At 41.6% G+C, this 17,968-nt stretch overlaps 1 protein-coding gene and 1 pseudogene across 2 annotated transcripts in view; one reads left to right on the forward strand and one right to left on the reverse strand.

The window, feature by feature from the left end:
• DNAJC5B (DnaJ heat shock protein family (Hsp40) member C5 beta) overlaps window positions 1-5,093 on the forward strand; it is a gene marked incomplete at its 3' end in the record, with an annotated part of 67,776 nt that extends 62,683 nt beyond the window's left edge. The window contains exon 5 of the mRNA XM_079722714.1: window positions 4,999-5,093. Within this exon, the coding sequence (XP_079578840.1) occupies window positions 4,999-5,093 (95 nt within the window). The remainder of the gene's footprint in view (window positions 1-4,998) is intronic.
• Window positions 5,094-15,759: 10,666 nt separating this feature from the next.
• LOC307065294 (protein ILRUN-like) lies at window positions 15,760-16,613 on the reverse strand (annotated as a pseudogene). Its single transcript has one exon. The product of its transcript is annotated as a protein ILRUN-like (transcript).
• Between the last annotated feature and the right edge of the window lie 1,355 nt (window positions 16,614-17,968).

Raw genomic sequence — 17,968 nt, forward strand, 5'->3', positions numbered from 1 at the left:
ACCTCTCCATTTATTTAGGTTTTCTTCATTGCCTTTCAATAAAGATATCTCTTTTATATCTTTGGTTGCATTTATTCTTAATACTTTATCCACTTTCATACAATTATAAATAAATTATTATATATTAGTTGTTGACTTGTTTTTTAGTATATAGAAATGTACTTTTTTTAACATTGATTTCGAATCCAAGAAACTAGCTAAATTCTCTATTTCTAATTATCTGTAAATTCTTTAGGGTTTCTACATACCTATCTATATCATTTGTGAACAGTGATAGTTTTGATTCTTCCTTCCCTTCCCTTATCATTTTTTTAGCCTTTTCCTTGCCTTTCTGTGTTTGTTGAGACTGCCAGTAAAATGTTGAAGAGAAGATGCTTGCAAGATTGCATAATGACTGTGAAGTTTGCTGTAGGCTTTTGATCAGGTTAAGAAAGTTGTCTTCTATTACTATTTCATTAGAATACTTTTTTCTTCACCAATTGAGATGGTAATGATTTTTCTCCTTTAAATTGTTCACGTGAAGAACTATATGAATTGTTTCCCAACGTTAAAACAATCTTGAATCCCAGAGATAAACCCAAAGCAGTCATAATGCATTAAATATTTTATTTTTTAATGAAATGTGTTTGTTAATATTTTGTTTTAGATGTTTGCATCTATGTTAATGAGTGAGACTGGCCTATCATTCTCCCATCTCAAACTTTCCTTATGGGTTCTATATCAAGATTATGCCTCATAAAATAAATTAGGAGTGTTCCTTTTTAACTCTTGAAGTTTGTGTATTACTGGATTTATTTCTTTCTACAGGACTGTGTAGACGTTTCTGGGCTAATGTGTTTTTATACAAATTTTAAATTATTGATTCAATATATTTAATGTTTATAGGCCATTTAGGTTTCCTTTCTTCTTTATTAAAACCATTAGCTCTTCAAAATTTCCTCTTGTTACCTTTTACACATCTATAGTATCTGCATTTTTGTCCCATTTTTCATTCCTTATATTGGTTATTTCTGCTTTCCTTTTTTAGCCATTCTCACCAGATATTTGAAAATTTTATTCTTCTCAAATAAATATTGTCAGTTTTATTGATTCTCCTGTACATTCTCTCTACTTAATTTCTATTTTTTATTATTTCTCTTAATTTATTGTTAATTTTCTAACGTAATTTTTATACTTCTTAATTTTCAGTCCTTCTTCTTTTCTGATATTAAGCTATTAAGGCTATAAATGTTTCTGTAAGTACCAGTTTGGCTTTACATACACACACGTACATATATGTTCTTATAATCTAAGTTTGAAATATTTTCTTATTTCCATTATGATTTTTTCTTTAATCTATAAGTTAGGTCTATATGTGTCTTAATTTGTAAACCTGTGGGGTCTTTTCTCATTCTTTATTATTGTTTGTGTCTAACTGAACTGCATTATTATCAGAAAATGTGGACAGCATGAAACAATATTTTGAAATGTCTTGAGGCTTGCTTATAGCCTAGAACTTAATTGATTTTACATATGTTCCACATTGCTTCAGAACAGTACATTTTGCATTTGTTAGGTTCACTGTTCCATGTATGACTATTAAATAAAGCTAATTTGTTGTATTAGTTTGCTAGGGCTGCTGTAACAAAGTACCACAGACTGGGTGATTTGAAAAACAGAAATGTATTTTCTGGCAATTCTGGAGGCTAGAAACCAAAGATCAGGGTGTCACAGGATTGGTTTCCTTAAGGCCGCTCTTCTTGGCATGTAGATGGTCATTTTCATCTTTTGTCTTCACAAGGCCTTCCCTCTATGTATGACTGTGTCCTAAGTACACAAGTCATACTGGACCAAGGCCCACTCTAAGGACCTCATTTTAACATAATTACCTCTTTAAAGACCTCGTCTCCAAATATGGTCACATTCTGAGGGACTGGGGATTAGAACTTCAACATATGAACGGGGTGGGGGGCAGGGACACAATTCAGTTCACAACATTACACTTTTCAAATCCTTTATATCCTTTAAGATTTTTTTGCTTGCTTTATCCATCAGTTACTGAGAGAAGCATTCAAGTCTTCCACTGTGCTGATGGATTTTTCTATTTCTCTATAAAGTTCTGTCAATTTTTGCTTCCTATATTTTGAGGCTATATTATTAGCATATGTAAGTTTAGAATTTTTATGGCTACTTGGTTAATTGAATATTTTATTATTATGTAGTTACCCTCTAGCTCTAGCAATGCTTTTTGTCTCATACTTTGTTTTTAAAATACAGTTATATTAGCTTTCTTTTCATTAGTGTTTGTGTAGTAAATATGTTTCCATCCTTTTATTCTCAATGTTTTTTTGTCCATATGTTTTTTGATGTGTCCTTTGTAGACAGCATATTGCTGGGGGGATTTATTCAGTCTGGCCATGTTTTTTCTTTTAAATAGAGTCCGTTTGTATTTTTTATAACTAATGATGTATGTTTTCTTCTATGAACTTACTCTTTGTGAGAGACAGTATAGCACAGTCTTTTAGAAAACAGATTCTGAGAAATACTGCCCAGGTTTTAATACTAGCTCTATTCCTTACTACCTGTGTAATGCAGGCTAGTTACTTAAAACATTCTGTCCCTCAGTTTATCTGTAAAATAGCTATCATAATTACCCTACCTTGTAGTGCTATTATTGAGTTAATATACATAAAGCACTGAGAACAGTGCTAGACACATAATAAGTACTATATACATGCTTTCTGTTAATATTTTATTATTATAATTATCACTTTAAGTTGGCATATTTTTTCTGTTTCTATTTTCTTTTCTTTTTTTCTTTCTTCTGTACTAATAGAATTTTTTTTTCACATTCCATTTCTTTCTCTCCTCCAGTTTGGAAAGTATATTCTCTGTTCTATTTTTTTAGGGCTGCCTTAAAAATTTATCAAGCATATTTAAGTTACCAAAGTTGAAAGTTAATTCTTATCTTTACCCTCTCCTGAACAATACAAGAACTTTATAACTCTTTAATTCTGATCATCTCCTTCCTGATTTACATACTATTGTCATAATTTTATCTCAATTTTAAGTCTCATAAATTATTATTGCTTTATATAATAAATAATTGTTTAGTTTTACTTACATATCTACTAATCATTTCTATATACAGCACAAATTTTTCCATATGATAACACTGCTTTCTGTCTGAATTATAACTTTTATTTTATTTTATTTTATTTATTTTTTTTTGCGGTACGCGGGCCTCTCACCGTTGTGGCCCCTCCCACCGCGGAGCACAGGCTCCGGACGCGCAGGCCCAGCGGCCATGGCTCACAGGCCCAGCCGCTCCGCGGCATGTGGGATCCTCCCGGACCGGGTCACAAACCTGTGTCCCCTGCATCAGCAGGCGGACCCTCAACCACTGCGCCACCAGGGAAGCCCTGAATTATAACTTTTAAATTAGGTCTGCTGGTGGCCCAACTTCTGTGTTTATTGTCTGAAAATACCTGTAAATCATGCTTAAAAAAATAAATGTAGCAATAAGAGGGTTTATCAACAAATTTAGGTTGATATCTTCTTATAGTATATTGTAAATATAATTTCATAGTTTTCTGGCTTCTGTATCTGCTATTGGAAAGTGAGATTGCTTTAAAAACCGTTATCCTTAGTGTTCTTCAATATCACTAAGATGTTTAAATATGAATTTCTCTTTAATTTATCCTAGTTGGTTCTTGAATCTGTGGATTGGTGTCTTTTATCAATTCCAGGAAATTCTCAGCCATTAAATCATCAAATATTACCTCTACTCTTCTTTTCTTTTCATTTCTTTACGAAAGTCTTATTAAATATAAGTCAGAATATCACTCTATTCTTCATGTCCTTTAGCCTCTTTCCTATTTTATATCTTTGTTTCCCTGTGTCGCATTCTGATTAATCTCCTCAAATCTGTCTTCTATTCCATTAATTCTCTCTTTAGGTGTTAAGCCCATTCATCAAGTTTTAAAAATTTCAGATGTGTTACTGTCTAAAAGAGATTTTTTATTATTATTCATTTCAAAGTCCATTTGATCATTTGAAACACAGATCTAATTCTTTCTTATTCTGTGTCTGGTAAGTGCAGGATTTGAAGTCTTTCTGGGTCTGACTGGCTTTCTGTTGTTTCTACTGGCTCTCACTCAGTGTGCATTCTTCCTATGTGTAATGTTCCCCCTCCCACCATCTCTCTCCCTCTCTCTCTATTTCTCCCTATCTCTCCCATCTCTCTGTTTTTTACTATGAGTTTATGTTTCTTGCAATTTGTGGGGGATTCTTTGAGGCCTGGGTTGAAGGTTGGGGCCATTCACTTCTGCTCTGTGCTTTTGCACTGGACCATTTTAAACTAAATTATCAGCCTGAGGTTTCTTAGAACACACAGGTATTGTAAACTTGACCTGCCAAATTGTGTGCTCATTAGCTTGCTAACAGACATTTTTAAGGGAGCTCTTCACTTCCTCATCAAAACTCAAGACTAGCAAATTTCCTTGCAGATTTAAGGGTATGGTGATTTAGACAGCACATAACCATTTGGGGTACTAACTTTATGTGGAGAGCTTCCTATTAGACTCTTCACCTAAGCAAACTCTGGGTTTTGACCTCTCTCCCAACCAGAGCCATATATGCAATTGTCCACTGCACGATTCTAGAGGTATTTTTCATATAGATATACACTGTAGTCTATATGACATGGGTGGCAGCCCTGTCCTCATCCCCACAAAATGGTGAAAACTAAAGCTCAAGTTTATCAGCTTTAGAAATTGCCTCAAAGTGAAATCTGGGCTTAGTGCTTTGGTTTTATAATTCTGTAACTAATAGAACTTAAATGAAGAATAAAGACAGTGTATCCTCCCTTTTGAAGTCCTTTAAAGGGTAGGATCCTTAGTATCTTAGGAATTGGATTGATTTGCTAATCATCATTTCAACAAAAATATCTACCACTTGCCCCATTAAATGAAATGTAACATAAGAGGGTGTTTACTGGTTTTCTTTGTTTATTTTTAGATATGGACTTTCCAGTTGTCCTCCAGCCTACAAACGCAAATGAGAAAACACAGCTAATCAGAGAAGGACCTCGAAGTTATTGTACAGACTCTTAATATTGAGCCCATTGGGGGTCCACAGTACCTCCTCTTGGTTCAGTCATGTCTCCAGGTGGTCTTGATGGGGGAGGGTAGGGGACATGAAATGCTGTGAACTTTTCCACATTTGTATTTTATTTTTAGGTTAAGGAAAGATGATTGCTACATAGTTTTCTCAGTATGCAGATTCACTCTTTGAGTAGAACTCCTAATGGAAACACATATTCCATTTTAATGAATAAAGGCCTGAAGAGTTGTTTTATGCTCCTTGCATGAGGTAAGACAGTGGCATTGGACAGGCTTATGAGCCTGCCCTTTATGTGAGCCAGACCTCATTCCTTATAGACTAAAGTAGTATTTCAAAACCAAAGCCACTTTTCATCTATTTAACTAAATGTAAGTATTCATATCTGCCTATAAATATCATCAGCAAAACATACATGTGAATTTAGGAGGAATTTTTTGTGTGTGTGGAGATTTTTCCTGTCATATTCAATATGGCTACAGAAATATTTCAAAGGCAGGAAGAAATTATTAGGTAAAGACAAATTGTATTATTTTAAAGTATATTCTTGAAAGATTACACATTGTCACTTACTGAAAACTGACAAATAAAACCAGGAAGGAAGAAGTTTTGTGTGTACTTGTAGATTGGCATAGAAACAAAAACAAAAACGAAACTTCAGCCTGGTTAAATGTTATAAATGATCCAGAAAGTCATTCTGGGCCCAAACCAGCCCCAAACAATGTGTTTAACAATTTTAAGTCAAAATAATTTTTGTCCAACAGGCTTAGATTAGCCAGACTAAGAAAAAGACACACATGAGGTAAAGGACAGAATTCTAAATTCTACAGCCTAAATTTAAATTTAACGGCATATCACACCCCATTTTCAGTGGGATTAATAACACTGACCAGAAAACGCTCTGCTCTGTGCACGGTGAACATTTATGCTCAGAGGTCATCTCTGCATTTACTTGTTTGGTCCTTATACTCATCATGTGGTAGAAACCATGTGCTATTTCTAAAATAGTAAGCAGCAAGTGTTTGTTTTTTTCCAGGTCTTCCTTAGTTCTCTATGTAATATTGCATTTTTCAAGATCTTGTTATGTTTTTATGTAACACTGCATGAAATGCCGTTTCCTTTTTTCTTTGTTTCTTGTTCTGCCTCACCACCAAATTACCATTAATTAAAGTTAAATATACATTGTAAGTGGGAATTGGTGTTATAGCTGATAGTTCTGACATAACTAAAACTCTGCTCTAACTCTTGAGTTACTGGAACTTTTTTTTAAATCGACATAATTAAGTAGAAAGAGCCCTGGTTTGAAAATTAAGAACCTGGTTCTAATCTAAGTGCTCACAAACTAGCCCTGTGACCAAGTGAGATGAGAATAATATGGCTAATCTCTCTGACTCTGTTTTCATATCTTCTCTGTTCATATTCCTAATTGCTGCAAGACCAGGTGAAATAGTTAAAGTGAAAGAACTCTGAAAAGTTAAGTATTTAACAAGTATAAGATGGTTTCACATGAGTTTGTATATGTTGATACACATAGACAAATGTAATGTGACTTATGTATATAAACTCTCTCATCCAACAAGACCCATGAAAATACCCAATACTAACAGTGCCAGTGACCAGTAAGTGCTCAGAACTCTACTCAACAATTGAGTGCTACTTTCCATTTGAAGGGAACAATGAGATAAACAGCCCCATCTGGGGATAACTTGAACCACTACATTTCCTTCCTGAGGACTCTAAGCAAAACATCAGTCCTGTTTTTGAACAGGAACTTACAAGCCACAAAGCTCATCTCCTCTTTCCCTCCCAGACCTCTTTTTTCTTTCTCACACGGAATTTTTTACTTCCACTCCCAGCTTTCCCAGAGAGCTGGTACAAGAGTGGTTGCGATGAGAATAGGGCAGGAATTATAATCAGAATCAGATGGTGGAATTCCTGGAGGCATTCTGGCCAATGTTTCCCACATAGAGCTAGTTTCTAGTTACCACGGTTGTGGCAAATGCATGCACATGGATGTCTCTGAGTGAGGGAATGAATTCTACAGAATGCCCCTTAGCTACATAGAAACAAGGATCAACTCTCCATCTGAGGGGCCACGTAAGCATCTTGTGGAGTTGCCATCTGGAATCACCTGCTATTATTCTGAATCCACAAGCATCTTAGCAAAGAAGCATCGAGGAAAGAAAGGACATGCTGACCATGATTCCTCAGCAATGGCTGCATGGCTCCGGTTCATGCAGGGTTAAATAAACTGCCACTTCAGTGGCTCACTACCTAATCCTGGTCTCCAGGCTATCAGAGAAGGGGATTTCATATAAGGTTTCATAGGTCAACCATTTATTTATCTTTTTGCTGTCTTACATCAGAACATAAAAATATATATGCATTTTTATTTACCAAAACACACACATTTTATTTCTTTGAGCATAAGTGACATTCTATTTCTACATTTCAAATGGTATGTAGACTAAAACACATTTGACATGGCCTGGTCTGGAAATACACTTACCTGGCAATGCACTGGCTGATCTTCTGACCTATAGAAAGGGTTCCAATTAAGGCTACCTGATCTCTGTGACAGGCACAATAATGGTCCCCCAAGATGTGCACATCCTAATTCTCAGGCCTTTCATGGCAAAACCGATTTTATGGATGGGATTATTAACGACCTTAAGATAGGGAGATTATACTGGATTATCCAAGTGGGCCCAATCTAATCACTCTGGTCCTTACAAATGGAGAGCCTTTCCTGACTATGGAGAGAGAGAGGCGACTACAGAAGAATGGTAAGAGAGATGCAATTGACGATCAGAGAATGACTAGAGATATGCTTTACAGATGGAAGGTGTGCAGGCAGCCTCCGAGAGCTGGAAAACTCAAGGAAATGGATTCTCCTCTAGAGCCTCCAGAAGGAAACACAGCCTAGCAAAACATTGATTTCAGCCCACTGACCCCCGTGTTAAACTTCTGACCTCCAGAACTGTATGAGTTTAACACTGAATCAGCGCTCCTCACTTGTTTCTTCCTTGTCCTTCGGACTCCTTATTCTATATTCCTCTTTTGTTTCACTCCCTCATCCTGTCTCTTTAATTTTATTTTCTGCTTTGTCCCTTCTCTTCCATTTCTCAACACTCCGTCTCCTTCCCTGTCCTCCTCCTCCCACTTCCACCTTCTTTATATTTGACCTTCGTTTCTCTGTTTTAGTTTCCTAATCTCTCTGCTCACCACTGTCAACTCTCTGCTTTCACATTTACTGGAATTTTTAGATAAACTGAACTTCTGGCAATCTACCCCAACTGGTGCAGGGTGCAGAAGGGAGAGACAGGAAATAGCCTGGGTAACAGGATGTTAGTAAAGGAATGTCTTCCCGCCTCCAACTTCAAGCACAAATAATCATAATGCTAATAGGCAAAGGGGGAACAAAAGTATTTTTCCTTCAGTTCTCTGAGTATATTGACAAATAGAAATCATTTGTAGAGACCAAATTATGTGAGTGAATGGCAAGGTAATTGATTAGACATTAATTTTGGTTTGTCCTTAGTACTTTAGGAATCTCACTGGAAGGAATGAGTGCTCTCTTGATTTATCTTTAAAAGGTCACTCCCTTGCCGCCCTAGCCTCAGAGGTTAAAAACAAAGGTAGTCAGACACATGGAAAACAACCACCTATGTATGCTTTTGTTTGGGCTGTTGGAAAGGTGCGTGCTGGGAACTCCCTGGTGGTCCAGTGGTTAGGACTCCACGCTCTTATGCCCAGGTTCAATCCCTGGTCGAGGAACTAAGACCCCACAAGCCACGTGGCGCGGCCAGAAAAAAAAGAAAGAAAAAAAAATGTGTGCTGAAATTTTAGGAAGAGAAGTACCCCCATCATGAGGGGCCTCTAGACTAAAGACAGGTTGGAGAGTTTTGGGGGAAGTTCCCAGAGTAGCCCAGACTTGTGTCCCCACAGGGGAGAGGCTCTGGTGAGATAGCACTTGGATGCCTGGGTGACAAAATTAAGTCAGGACTCGGTAGACATTAAGATTCCTGGGCCCACATCTGGCCCCTCAAAGTAACCAGGGTTGGACACTGAGACCTCAGGAGCAACCAGGCTGGAGCAAGATGAGGGGCTCAAAACTTACTTAGGGGACAAAGACATAAACCCTTGCAGACCCCTTATAATCTGAGGAAGGGGAAGGACTCTTTTTAACAGCTGATACTGTATAAGACAAAGCCAAAATGCAAAATTAGGCTTTGATTGGCACTTTTTGAAAAATATGCAACAAATAAGGGATATAATCTGGATGGCCGCTTCTGTACTTACTGTGAAATATTTAGATACCTTTTTGAACACTTAACAGTTTCTTTGACAATGACTTTTGTAAGGATTGGTACTATATATCATTCCTTATGATGTACATTGTCTGTCACTAATCCTTGGATCTTGCTGTATTGTCACCTAAATTGGTACAGGTACTGATGAAAATCTCTAATGGATAATCATAACAACCTTGGTCACATGTTTTTCCTGCAGCCTGAAAGTTTTTAAAAGAAAAAGATATGAAATGCCTGCTGCTACCACCCTTTTAAATTGCTATCTTTTGACAAGCACCAGTATGTGTTTTAGATTGATTTCCCTATTTTAGGGAAACGACAGTCAGTAGTTTCAGTTCTGATGGTATAAGCAAACAAATAAAACATGTTTATAAAAGTTGTATCTTGAAAAAAAAAAAAAAAACCTGGCTGAAGTGAAATTTCTTGCTATCCTGTTAAACTGCAGCTCTAAGCCAAAGTTTAATTTAGAACACGCCATCAAGAGACTTCCCCCGGATCTCTTCCCAAATGTCATTCTTTGCAGGCTTTCTAGACCACCCTGCCTAGGACTGTTAACACCCTCCACCTCACGCTTCCTATTTGCCTTCTCTGCTTTTTCTCCTTAGTACCTTTTTATCTTTCTCCCGCACCACAAGGCCTAAGATTTTTGTCTGTTTTGTGCCTTGAATTACCATTACTTAAAAGAGTGCCTGACACATGGTAGACAGTTGGGGCATATTAGTTAAATGAGTAAATTTTTAACCTGTGTCATAGAATAAAGAAATTCCTACCGCTAGAAATGCAGAAGCTGCTAGAATCCTTAGTTTTTAGGGAGGCTTAGCATATTAATAGCAAAATTAATTAATTTAATTAATTAATAGAAAAATTAATACATTAGCTTGGCACCCAATCAAACCTCTGGCTCAATTTCAGAGTTACCTTTTTTTTTAAATTTCAGCAGCCAGCCATCCCTTCCTCCTCAATGACAAGAGGGCGAATGTCCATTTCCAGGCAACAGTCCTTCTCCAGGCAGAGAAAGACCTTTATTCAAGAAACACAAGTCCTCCTCTCCCAAACCCCTCTTCTTCCAGCCTGCAGGCCTCCTAAACACCTAAGTAACAGTCATCTTCATATTATTCCTGAGCAGGTCTAGACCACAAAGGGCCAGAAATTTAGATTCAGTCACGTATAACCAGTTTCTGTAAAACAAAGTCATTTCCAAATTGTAGGTGGCTCAAGTGAGCAGTGATTTCCGGAACTACATCTTAGAGTCAGCATTTACATCTGTGCTTTGCACAGTGCTAAAAATGAAGAGATTAATAAGTACCTGTTGATTAATGCTCACAACATATACCACTTCTGAGAAAAGTCTTGCTCCAAAAGGGGACTTAAACATGCTCGGTGCCAAAATGTGATACAATTTTCCGGAATTTTCATGCTATTCCAGGGCTGTCCCCAAGAAGCAAAACTAAATTCCCAGAATCATATCAGCAGTTACAGGACAGTGGTTAACACATTCTGCTCACAGCTGGGCTGCCAACTGAGCTTTCTCAGAGCTGAAAATCTGATTATCAGCTTTTCCAATGCCTGAGAACCCCCAGGCATATCCCTGTTTCCAGCGCCAGGAAGAAGGATCTTACCTGGGAGGGTTTTTTCTTCTTACTCCTGGGTAATCTGCTCTGGTACCCAAATATCTCCACTCCTGAGATGTCCAGATTCATCTCCTCTCAAAGTTTCATCTACGACACACTTTCTTTTCTGGTGAAGAATAATTGGGGGAAATTTTTTAGTACAGATATTCACTTTGGGAATGAAATTCCAAAATTTTCTTTAATTTTTTTAGAATGATCTATTTGGGCATGTATATACATTAACTATTTACTAAACTGATATTTTCAGAATTAGTATAATTGCAAAAAGCAATATTTTAAAGCTAACCTAGATTAGCTTTACAAAAGTAAAAACTGAAAGCCACCAAGCAATGAAAAGTATTGCCTATATACTGATTAACTTATTAGCATAATAATTTTCTATAAAATGCCTTCATTTCAAAAGTTTATTGTATTTAGCATGGAATTTATTTTTTTAACTCAATGTATAGCATACTAGGAAATTTAATTTTCAGCTATCAAAACCTGAAAGATACATGTTATTCTGAATAAGAGGGTAAAGTTTTAATAGATTTTTAAATGATTCACTTCCCTCCTTATCTCCTGCTTTTCTTAGTTCTCTCTCTTACCTCTTCTCAGCACATCCCATCCCCCAAGCTAAAGGATTTGAAAGGAGGTGGAAAGTGTTGGGTTTTAGGATCACAGGTGCATTTGTATTTGAAAAAACATGATTCATTTTTTCATAAATTAAAAATCTGCTGAACGAACAATAATAACCAACAGTCACCGTGCTCAGGACCTGACACTGTCCTAAGAGCTTTATATTAGCTTTATATATTTAATATTTACATATTCACTTAATGCTCATAACAACCTGTGGGACAAGTACTATCAGCATTATTATTCCCCATTTTTCAGACGAACTAAAACAGAAAGGTGAAGTGACTTGCCCATGATCACCCAGTTAGTGAGGGCTAGAGCAGGCGGGTCCTCAAGTCCATGATATTAACAGCTGCACTATATTGCCTGTCCACAATGATCTTGTATTTCCAACTACATTTGTCCTTCTTGAAAACGAACCTTCTACGCCTCCCTGCACAGATCCTTCCCAGGGTTCTTTTATTTTCAAAAGGAACGTCACTCCTGTCACTCCTTTTATTATCTACCTTTCTCTTCAACTGCCCTTTGCCGCTTAAGAAGATTCCTCTAGGGAATGGCCCTTACTTAATTCCCAGTGACTTCCTCAAGTAAATCCTCGAGGACTCAAAATCCTCAAATTCCTCAAGAGCAAATTCCTGAAGGCTTCCTCTGTGTCCTCCTCCTTCCCCTGCTACCTGCAGCACCTGCTTTCCTGGGAAGCCCGTGTGCCTTTCGTAGGGCTACCCGCCACTTCTCTTGCCTGACCAGTAACTGCAACGTTAATCAAGTGAGTGAGAAGTTGGATTTTTTTTTTCTTCAGGGTTTTTTTAGTCTGTGTTAATCATACAAATATTCACGTATACAGTCAGGAGAAACTGCCTCATCTTCGTGGCCTCCCAGGCACCAGGAGGCCCCACCACAAACAGCCAGCCAGCTTGCTTGCTACACACCACTGTCCAGACGGAGAGAGCAGCTGCTCCAGCAGTCACCCAAGGAGACAGAGAAAAGGCGAGGCGGTGTGGGGCGGGGAGTCGGCTTGCAGTGCTGGGCCCTGGCAACGCCACCACCCTCTCCCGCTGGGGCTCACACTGAATCTGGGGAGGGGTTTATCCTTATGCCCACTTCCCACCTGGGCCACCCTTGGGCCACACCAGCTGTCTTGGTGAGGTTCCCTCCTGGCTGGAAGTGCCTTTGATGGACGTCAGGTAACAGCCAGTCCTTGCGGGGGGAAGAGAAGGCTGTTTCTTGTAGAAAAATGCCCCCAATTCAACTGTCCCCATGGCAAAAAAGAAGCAAAGCAGGCACGCGTGCACACACATCCACACACACCTCTCTCCGTGCACACAGATAGGTTCCTCCCAAGCCTGAGCCCCGCTGCCTCCCCCGCTGGCCTCAGGTCCTGAAGGATGCTGCCTGCCTCACGTCGCGGGTGCCCGACACTGGTGGTCCTGCCCAGAGGCAGCCTGCTGCTTGGTAAAGAGTCCAAGAGGAACAGACTACTGGGGCTGAGAGGGTAGCCTCTGCTGGCCCACTAGGCAGTGGAAAAGAGGGGCTCTAAGGACTTGCTCAGAGCCCAAACCAGCGAGAAGAGGCAGGACGAATGGTGCTAAGGGCCGCCAGGCCCTGGGAGGCCCACGGACTCCTTCCGCCCTGACTCCGCGGCTTGCGCTCGCTCTGGCCTCTGCAAGGAGCGCACCGCTCCAAAGATGTGCACAGAAAGGGTTTGTTCTTGGGAGAGAAGCCAACGTGCTTGGGACAATTACCTTGCCAGGTGAGACTGCCTAAAAGCAAGGGGAGGAGCAGAATCCTTGTGGCAGGCCCAGACCCACTGACGTCACCTGTGAAGCCACTGCTGCATAACGGCGGGCAGCCCCCCTGGGAAAAGGGGAAGGGGCACCTGGTGTGGGGGAGATGAGGAAGCCTGGAGACCGGCAGGTGTAAAGCCTCCCATGATCCTGCAGGGGCAGCTGGAGATGTGATGCTTTGAGGGCTATCCAGTGAGCAGAACGGCTGGGCATGTGTGGGCTCCAGGGTGGCGGTGTCCCCGGAGGTTGGCAGCAACAGTGGCACCAGTCTGGGCCCAATAGGGCCCTCAAACAAAAAGCCATCGTGAGCCCCTGGCTTGGACCTGGGGTGGCCTGGGCACCTGGCAGGGACTCCCCTCAGCTCTGCTGGGAATGGGGTGCTCTGTGTGTGCATAGAAAGTAGGTGCTCCAGTGTGAGCTCTAGTCCAGCCCCAGCCCCAGCGGCACTGCCCTTGCAGCAGGCATGCTCCACCCCCCGCCCCGGGGCTTCTCCAGTGGACCAATGTTTATGCCCCCTTTTATTTGGGGGGAGGTGGGGAGAAGGTGGGGAGAATTTCATACGAGCTTTTCTCTCACAGTCAAGCTTGAAAAAAATAACCATCTCAGAAGACGAGGAGGAACAAACAACAGGCGTTTTCCTAACTCAGACACCCAGACAGAGCCAGACAGGCAGGCAGACTCTCAGCCACACCCAGGCTACATGACCCCTTGCGGCCAATCATCGAGCTGGACTCCCTGCTGTCTCACAGTCCCCGGGGGATGGGGGTGTGGCAACAGGCAGGTGACCCAGCAATGGCACCCTAGATCCATATCCCCGGCTACCAAACGAACCAAGACTCGAAGGAAGGACTCGAGGGAAGGAGGGTGTGAGAAGAGACGAGGGGCTTTGCATACTCCTGTATCTTTGGCAGACAGCTGTTCTGGCCTGGTTTGAGCTTCCCATGGAGATATCCACATCTCAACCTGCTCGGAACGCACAGGATGCCAGTGGGGCCACCTGTCCCAGGGAGCAGCCAGCCAATCAACCTGTGCTCCGGCTGTGCTGTGCCTTGCCCGCCACCTCCCAATAGCTAAGTATCCTGTTCAGGGAGGGGGTCCTTTCGTTCCCAGCAAAATGTGGTCTCCAAGATCACGCAGTCAGTAAGTGTGGCCCTTCCCCACGGCAAATTCCCCATCTGGGGCTCCATTTTCATACCTTAACAGCTCAGCCTCCACTAACAGGCTGTGAAAACACCACAAAGGACAACTGGAGGGAAACACAGGGAAGGGAGTTGTGTGACAACAGAGAAGCAGGGGACACCTTCACATTCGCCTGCTGCACCCTCGCTGGTGAGCTGCACCAACACCCGTGTGTGTGTGCACCCAGTACACACATATACACAGCACAGAGGCACCGTTCCCAGAGCGAATGGGGAGCCGCTGTATACCAAGAACCCAGAAGAGCAGTTAAGTGTGATGGCGCTTCTCTCCGCCAAGAGAAACATGGAAGGAAAGCAATTCGAATTGTTACAAGTGTGTGCAGGAGGTCACCTCTCGGCCTCACAAACTCCCACGTCACCTGAGATCTGTCCTCCAGGCTTCCTCTGCTGGCCACACAGGGAAGCTTGGTCTTCAGAGAGGTTCTGATGCTAACAAGCCACAGGGTTGACGAGTACAAATGTCAAAGGTGTAAATCAACAGAAGATTAAAGAGAAAAGAAGAGGAAAAGCGTGATAACCCATGGGCTGATGCCATTAAAAACAAATGGGGTCAGAGTCTTGTGCAATCAGGTGGCACGGCAGGTGTCCTCCCATAGCACCCACCCACAGAGTCCCCAAGCAGGCCGTGCCAGCTTTGGACCTCAATTGCTTCCAGAGCAAGCAGCTATTCTATACACAGAATGTTACCCCTTATCTAAAAGAAAAAAAGTGGGGAAAGAGGGGAAACAATTAACATGTGCTCAAAACTACAACCTGTCTGTAGGCAAAGTAATTTTTGCTTAAAAAGATGGCTTTTTCCCCCCATTTTAAACATTTTTTTCCTTACCGAGCACCCTAATGACTTGTTAGACTGACGCCTAATAAACAAAACCCAAAGTGGCTGCGTGGATTTCTTCTTGGTAGCCTTAACACCACTCCCACCACTCAGCATTCACACACACACACGCTGAGTTTACTCGAAACTAGTCTTTCTGATTCTTCCTCTTCTTCCAGGATGGGGGTCAGAGCCACGGGTCCCTGCGATGTGGCCTGCAATCCAGAGGAAACCCTTGCCCTCCCCTCCCAGAGTCAAGCCTTGTGTCTTTCGTTAATTTTTCTTCTTGGTCACACCCGTTTAAGACTGACTGAAGGGGTAAGGCCCGTGGAGCCCCTTACTGTAAGTCACTACTGGTGAGTTGTTTGCGTGACTGCTGGGGGGCAGATTTACAGAGCTCTGGCAGAGTCTACTCTCATCCTGCTCAGTTTGGCCAGGCGCGGGAGCCCATGTGTTTTTGCTGATGGAGTCGAACTCGGAACCCCCAGCGTCTTTTGTTTTCACCTGTCGGTTCTTTTGGGGAGAGGCAAACGGGGTGAAGTTTCCTTCTACCTTGCGATGTGGCTGTGTGTGGAACTCCGTTTCAAAAGATGACAGCTGCTGTGCTACTCGTAAAAGTCCACCCGCCTCCACACTGAGAATGACCCAGATGACATCTCCATAGTAGAGTCCTGTAGCAGTGCACGTCCGCCACGGTCCCTGATCCATTCCGGCTCTGCTGGGGCTGCACATCTGGACGCTGACATCTGCAATCTCCTGGGGCTTTAGCAATCTCACCAACACCATGTTCACACGTCCAAGTTGGTCTCCCCTGACATATTTAGGACAAGCCCCTGGAGGCCAGGCCTCTGCCCCAGAAGTTTGGATCCGCCATGTTCTTATATATTGAGCATAAGGGGATATCGACTCCCGTTCTCCTATGGTGACATCTTCAACAAAGGACACAGATGGCACATTGATGTTTGGGCTCTCAAAGTCATAATAGGCGCTAATGGCTCCTTGTAGGTTCCAGCTGGTCATGCCCAGGAAGAAGGCGCAGCCAGGATGAGCTGGAAGCCGAGCAACCGCTGGAACTCGGAGATGAGCACGTCCTTGTCGGCGGTGCCCAGGCAGCTGAACTTCTGCATCAGCCCAGGGCCCGGGCCCACGTCCATGCCGTCCGTGGCTGGGGCCGGACACTCGCTTCCCCGCCTCCTCACAACTGGGCCGCTACCGCGCCGCCGGGCCCGGGAACCTAGAGGGGGGCCGCTGCTCGCTGGCGCCGCGACCCCGCTCCTCCGGGGTAGGCCCCAGGCCTCGCACCGCCCGCAGGGATACACTCACTCGGCCACGAGCTCACTCTCACACTGCACCCCCACCCCCCAGCGCCGACACCCCGCCGGGCCGCCTCTCACTTCTCCCCTGCCTCCGCCTCAAGGTGGATTTTTTTTTTTTAATTTAAAAAGTGATTCTAGAGTAGTCGGTATTGGTAAACAGCTGTGACTTTTAAATTTCTGATAAAGTTCCTGCCACAATTTTCTAGGATGTGTAGATAGTGTTAAGAAAACTTAATATGTTTTTTAAATAACAAACAAACATATGTATGGTGCTTACTATGTGCCAGACCCTATTCTTAGCGCAGTGCTTAATATAGATTGACGCATTTAATCCTCACAGCAACCCTATGAGGTAGGTACTATCATTTCCCATTTCACAGATGGGAAAATTGGAGACATTAACTCGTGCCATTAATAACAGAAGAACCAGCATTGGGACTCAGGTAGTCTAGCTCTCCCATCTATCTGCTTAATTACTACACCACCCTGGTGCCCTAAGACATATGTGAATTCTGTAGAGTCAGAAACAATACTTATTTAATGTCAAAACAGAGTTTACCCTCAGTATATTCTAACTTGTTCCCTCACCACTAAAAGTGAATACATAGGTCTGTAAATCCAAGTTAATATACCCTGTTCCATTATTCTAATTCCATAAGATTGGAATGAGAACCTTTGCTATTATATATAAAAATAAGGCATTTCAATACCACTCATACAATGAGATGTACAATCTTTTCATGACTTTAAATGTTATCTATGCATAATAAAAGTGAAATTATACTCAATTTCTCCATTGTACAAAATAAGGTACAAATTGTGAAATTTCTATTAGTAAAAATATACCATTACTTATGTCAGACTATTAAATTAGCAATCCTTTGTTATTTCTTCATAGTACAAAGGAAGTACAACTTAGCAAACTAACTTTTTCTAAAGGCATTTTATCTGCAACCATTTAAAATAAATGTGTGTGTGTATGTATATGTATATACACTGTAGCAATTTATTTTGCTTTTTGCCTACGTCAGTTTTCCACTGTGAGAAGCACAGTACCCTCCACACTCTGGATCTACCTGTGCTTTATTTCTCCCTCTGGTACTCACCACTGTTGAACCTACTCTATATGTTATTTACGGTCCATTTATTGTCCGCCCCTTCAGAATGTGTGCTCCATCAGAGCAGGGGTTTGT

Source organism: Hyperoodon ampullatus, assembly GCF_949752795.1.
Source record: "Hyperoodon ampullatus genome assembly, chromosome: 17".
In the NCBI taxonomy this organism is placed as follows: Eukaryota; Metazoa; Chordata; class Mammalia; order Artiodactyla; family Ziphiidae; genus Hyperoodon; species Hyperoodon ampullatus.